At 38.7% G+C, this 5,578-nt stretch overlaps 1 protein-coding gene across 1 annotated transcript in view; it reads left to right on the top strand.

Annotated features, from left to right (window-relative positions):
- The window catches only part of F8 (coagulation factor VIII), a 192,227-nt gene extending 187,167 nt beyond the window's left edge, over positions 1–5,060 (top strand). Inside the window, 1 exon segment of the mRNA XM_006171065.1 lies at positions 3,812–5,060. Coding sequence (XP_006171127.1) covers positions 3,812–3,967 — 156 coding nt within the window. The 3' untranslated portion in view covers positions 3,968–5,060.
- The last annotated feature ends 518 nt before the right edge of the window (positions 5,061–5,578 follow it).

Raw genomic sequence — 5,578 nt, 5'->3', positions numbered from 1 at the left:
GAACTATGAGAATATAAACTTCTTTTGTTTTTTTTGTTTTGTTTGTTTGATTTTAGTTTTTGCACTCCCCAGAGAGAGAAAGACAGAGGGTGAGAAATTGCCCACCTCAGAGAATGGCCGTGCCACAATACCTTCTCCTCCGTTCTCTTCTTGATATTATTTTGAGGGGGCACACATGCACATGTGCCCAGTGTGATTCTTAAGTCACTGGGTTTAGGACTCACCCACACAGTCGGCCATGTGGGATCCAGCATCTGAATCTCCATGCCACCTGCTGGTCTACTTCTTTTGTTTTTAAACCATCAAGTTTGCAGTAATGTGTTATGGCAGCCCTAGAAAACTAATACAAACTACTATAAGGGGGCCAGCAGGTGGCATGGTAGTTAAGTTGCTGGACTCCCACATGGCTGACCGTGGTTTGAATTCCAGACCTGGCGGCTTGCTTTCTCACTTTCTCTCTCTCTTTCTCTGTGTCTCTCTCTGGTCAAACTTAAAAAATAAAATAATAATGATAAATTAAATTAAAATTATTTTTAAAAACTACTATAAGGAACATAATATTGAATTAGAAATGTCAGAGAAAAATCAGGGATTAAAAAATATGTTTCTGGGACCAGCAGTTAGCGTAATGGCTGTGTCACCGGACTCCCATGTAGTCGACCGCAGTTCACGTCCTGGACCCGGTGGCTTAGAACTCACGCCGGGCGCGTGTGTGTGCGTGCCCAAGATCCCGAGAGGAGAATGGAGGAGAAGGGATTGCACTGTGGCCATCCCCCCTGGGGGGTGATTTCTCGCTTTCTGTCTCTGTCTCTCTCTGTCTGTCTGGCAAGCGCACTCGCCCTATAGCAAAAACCTCTCCAAAAAAATTAATTATATATATATGTTTCCTAGTACTGAGTAGGCCTAGTAAAAATGAGTACACATCATGCCCAAATATTGGTCTCTAAATACTTTTTCCCAGTGAAAGGAATCTGAACTTTTTAGAAATATAACTGATTCTAAAGCTGGAGCAAGGAAATTGTCAAATGATCTTGGAATATCTTGATGTGCCAGAATGCAAGGAAGCTCTCAAAGACTAATAGGGGTCATGTGAAGAGAATACAAGAGCAACAAAAATAATTGTCAGTGAGAGTTCAATTTAACCATCTATTTACTTGTATATACTAACACAGATTACAGTAAGTGGATAATCCTTGTTTTCTTCTTAGAATTTAACACAATTACTAATTTTCTGTATTTTTTTAACTTATACTGTGTGTGTATGTATACATTGGTTTACCCATGACACTCCATGAGGTAAGGGACAGCATCTATCTCGTCTGCCATTACATCTGGGCCTTAATAGCATGTGTTACACATAGATAGTTAAATATCTGTTAAATGAGTGAGTATGGGCAGGCCTTGATTATCAACCTCAACCAGCTTGTCGTTTCGTAACTCAGTGTTTTCCAATTAGTCACAACACATTCTACATTTTCTCATTGGAAGCCGTGAGCAGCTATTTCTCTCCAGAACAATTTCTAGTAGCAGGTAGATTCCACATTAAACAAGTGATAAAATTTCACATCATCAATAATATGTGGTCTTTTATTAGATTGTGAATTGGAAAAAACATATGTAGGATATCATTATGATAATTGGAAAATTTTGAATATTATATAATATTGTGTTAATATTACATTTGTTGGATATAATTAAAGTATTCTGTAATTATGTGGAAAGATAACCTTATTCTCAGGTTTGGCATGCTAAAGTATTTACAAATAAAATGCCATGATGTTTATAATTTTCCTTCAAATAATTCAGAAAAAAAGTGTGTGTGTGTGTGTGTGTGTGTGTGTAAAAAGAGAGGGAAAGTTACCAATTGGTGAATGTAGGTGAATTACTAAAGGGTGTCTATTGTACTATTTCAATTTTTCTAATTTAGTAATTTTCAAAATAAAAGCTAAAATAAAGTAAGGACTAAGTCTAACAAATGATGGACAAGCCTACAAATATACCATAAACATTTGTCAAAGAATCTCAGAACAAAGACGTTAATGTTTTTCAAAATTTTTAACACACAAACCTCACCATATCAAATATTTATTATGTATTTGCCACATTATGTACATTAATTATGCTATACGGTATATGTGCTGATACAATGACCAAAATCTGCTTTCATGGAGTTGACATTTGGTAGTGAAGACATAGGAAACAGTCAACAAGCATGTAAACATATAAACGGGAAGATACCAAATGCTATAAAGGAAACAAACAAGCTGAGATTTAGAATAACCAGGAGTCCTATTTTAGATGAGAAAGAACTCTCAAAAGAGTTGACATTGTCCAGGAACCAAAAGATCAATGTATCTGCAATGAAATAGGGGAAATGTAGTGGGAGATGAGATCAGAGACTTGGCAGGGGCCATCTAAAGAGGATAAGGAGACCAGAATAAGGAATTGGGATTTTATTCTAGTGATATGGAATGTTTTAACTCAGAGTGTAGCATCACCAGGCTTATATACTGAGAAGATTTTTCTTGCTAGTAAGGGGGCCAAAATGGGAGTAGACCAATTAAATTTGTATCTCCACTGGAGGAGATAGCTCATGTATGGTTATTTTGTTTCTGTTTTTGTTTCTATTTGTGCTATAGAGTGCATGCGCTCACCAGGGAGGGGGAGAGAGAGAGAAAGGGGGGGGGGTGTGACACAGCTTTCCCTTCTCCTTCACTCTCCTGTCAGAACTGTGGGCACAGATGCACATGCGCCCAACATATTTTCCAAGCCACCAGATCAGAACTCAACCACACAGTGGGATCCAGTCACCTTAACCACCATGCCACCTGGCTGACCCTATCCATCATTATTTTTGAAAAGCTTCTTAGGTTGAGTCCAATGAACAGCCAGGATTAGTATACTTGGGGGTGGGAAAAGTGAATAAAGAAGAGGGCCCAAATTTCTTTCATTTTGATAGATAAACTGTTTGTAGGATCAGTGTTATTGCATACTTCCCACTTGGAATCCAAAGTGAAACAATACCACACTTTGCAGAGATAAAGATGGCAGAATTGTTCAGGGAAATGTCACTCCAATAGACCCAGGAAAGCAGGAGCCCCCTGGTTGCTGTTTAACCACTTCTTTGACTTTACTGTGGCAGGTTGCCTCCTTTCACACAAACTGCCTCAGGAGTCTCCTGGCAAGATCATACATTGTGATAGGATATCACTTGCTCATGTTGTTCTTGTTTCTCCAAGACTCTTGCTTATTCTTAGCATTTGGCTGGGATTTATTTCTACTGTAGAGTCACTGTGACCCCCACCCCACCCCAAAACCACAGGGTTTCAAAATCGCCTTAAATCACTCTTTGAATATTTAGATTTTCATTTTCCCAAACACCCACCTGTTTCATAGGTGGGCTTACCTACTAAGTCCCAGAACGGCAAGATGCCTTGAGTCTTAGACTGTCTTCCTCCTTTCTTCTGCACCCTCTCCCACCAGTCATTCTGTTACACTAAATTGTATGCCTTACTATGTTACTATTGTCATTCTAAAGTTGTTACCAATGCATATGAAACCAGCTGATCTAACACCAGCACCTACCATTAATTGATCACTTCTCTTGCAATGCACTGATGAGAAAGTCAGGTAACTGAAGCATGACTCCTGCTCAGTTCAATGGATAGAAGCAAAGCACTCAATTCCACTGATACTTTGGGAAGTGGGTGAGAACTTGAGGAGCCTGGGGGCAGAGAGTGGAGTGGGTTGAAATTAAAATTTTTTTTCCTGTCAAGCAACTAATAAGTGTTTTTTTTTTTTCCTCTTTCAGGTTTTTCAAGGAAATCAGGACTCCTTCACACCTGTAGTGAACTCTCTAGACCCACCATTACTGACTCGCTATCTTAGAATTCATCCCCAAAGTTGGGTAAACCAGATTGCTCTGAGGCTGGAAGTTCTGGGCTGTGAGGCACAGCAGCTATACTGAGGTTGGCTTCTGCATCCTCTGCTCCAGGCCATTCCCCACTTTGAGGCTAGCGCCCCTCTTGGGCTTGCCTTCTAGTTTTGTGCCTAAACTCCAGGTTACTCCCTACCCCACACTTTCTGAGGCGTCATCATTTTTCCACGTATTTAAACTATTCAACCCTAGCAGACACTGCCCTGAAGCCTCTCAATTGTCATTAATCTTGCATTTCCCAGGGGCGGTTGCTTCCAATTTAACACTTGCCTTTTTACATAGCTGTTCCCAGATTGGTCCTTTCAACGTAATTAGGCAAAAAAAAGAAGTGAGGAGAAACACATATAGGAAGGATTCTTTTCTTACAAGTTAGGTCTCACAGAGCTACCCCTTCTCTTACTGTAGAAAAAAACTGATGTATTGAAAGTTGTTAGAAGATATTCATGATGTAAGCATTTTTAAATCAGGCTTCATACATTTAAAATAAAACTCTCATTTGCTTATCATCCTGGTCAATCATGGAACAAAACATATTTGGGGGTCATATCAATGCGACCTTGAAGTCAAAAGGCAACTCATTTTGACAGCATACAAAACGGAGATTATACAAAAACTACCACATTAAAGTCTATTTTTCCTCCTTATAGACAGATACAACTATCTTATTTAGTCATCTTGGGGCATCGTTAGCGGCACATTCATATCTCAAAAACTAATGTTGTTAAACTGAGGCTCACAGAGGAGGAGTTCAAGAGCCCCTCAGTCCCCTGGAAATTTTTATATATTATGTGTGTGTGCATGTAACAAAATAATATATATGGATTTTTCTGAAAACAATGTCCATAGATTTAATCAGATTTTAAAATTAGTGAAAGGCCTTTAAAAACTTCCATATAATATCAGAAAGCTGTAGAAATACAGTCATTTGGTCTTAATTCTGATCAACAACAACCAAGATAGGCCAGGAGTATGGAATTATTGGGAACTCTGAAATAAAATGACAATTTCCTCTTGAAATTTATGGTGGCCAAGAAAGGTGATGATGAAATTCCAATAATGCATTCATTTTACTCCTGCTAAATATATATATATATATTTAAAAAAACACACAAAAAAATGTAACCAGGAAAATTTTATACCATGACTTAAAACTAGAGTCCTACTTACATAGTTGAGATATTAAGAAGTTAGAAGAAAATTGAACTGGTCAAAACAGACTGCCACATCCAGCACACAAGAAGAACCTCCACCTTACTTAAGATCATGAAGGGTTTACTGCTCCTTTTGTCCTCCTTCCCCCCTCATTACGACAGCACAAACATCTGATAGTAAAGAGGGCCAGAAGCTAGGATGAGTCATACAGCAGTTGGAGAAAACATCTGAAGTTTGCAACTCAAGGCAATTTGAAGACAGGAGTATCAAGTATGAAAAAATGTTACCTGATCTCAGAAAGGCAAGAGACCATCTACTTTCCTACCCACCTTTCCCCTGCTCCCCGTACCCTAGACCGAGCATTTTCTGATAATCCTGCTTGACTCCGATATGACCTTTTTGGGTGTTATAATATAGTAATAACTGTCACAGTATAGTCACAATTCATAACTGATGAAGTGCAAATGGTTTATAGTCCTATAAAAATTT

Source organism: Tupaia chinensis, unplaced genomic scaffold (assembly GCF_000334495.1).
Source record: "Tupaia chinensis unplaced genomic scaffold, TupChi_1.0 Scaffold149248_1, whole genome shotgun sequence".
NCBI classification, from domain to species: domain Eukaryota; kingdom Metazoa; phylum Chordata; class Mammalia; order Scandentia; family Tupaiidae; genus Tupaia; species Tupaia belangeri.
Note: the sequence above shows the minus strand (reverse complement) of the source record. Positions and strands in the feature narration are given on the sequence as shown.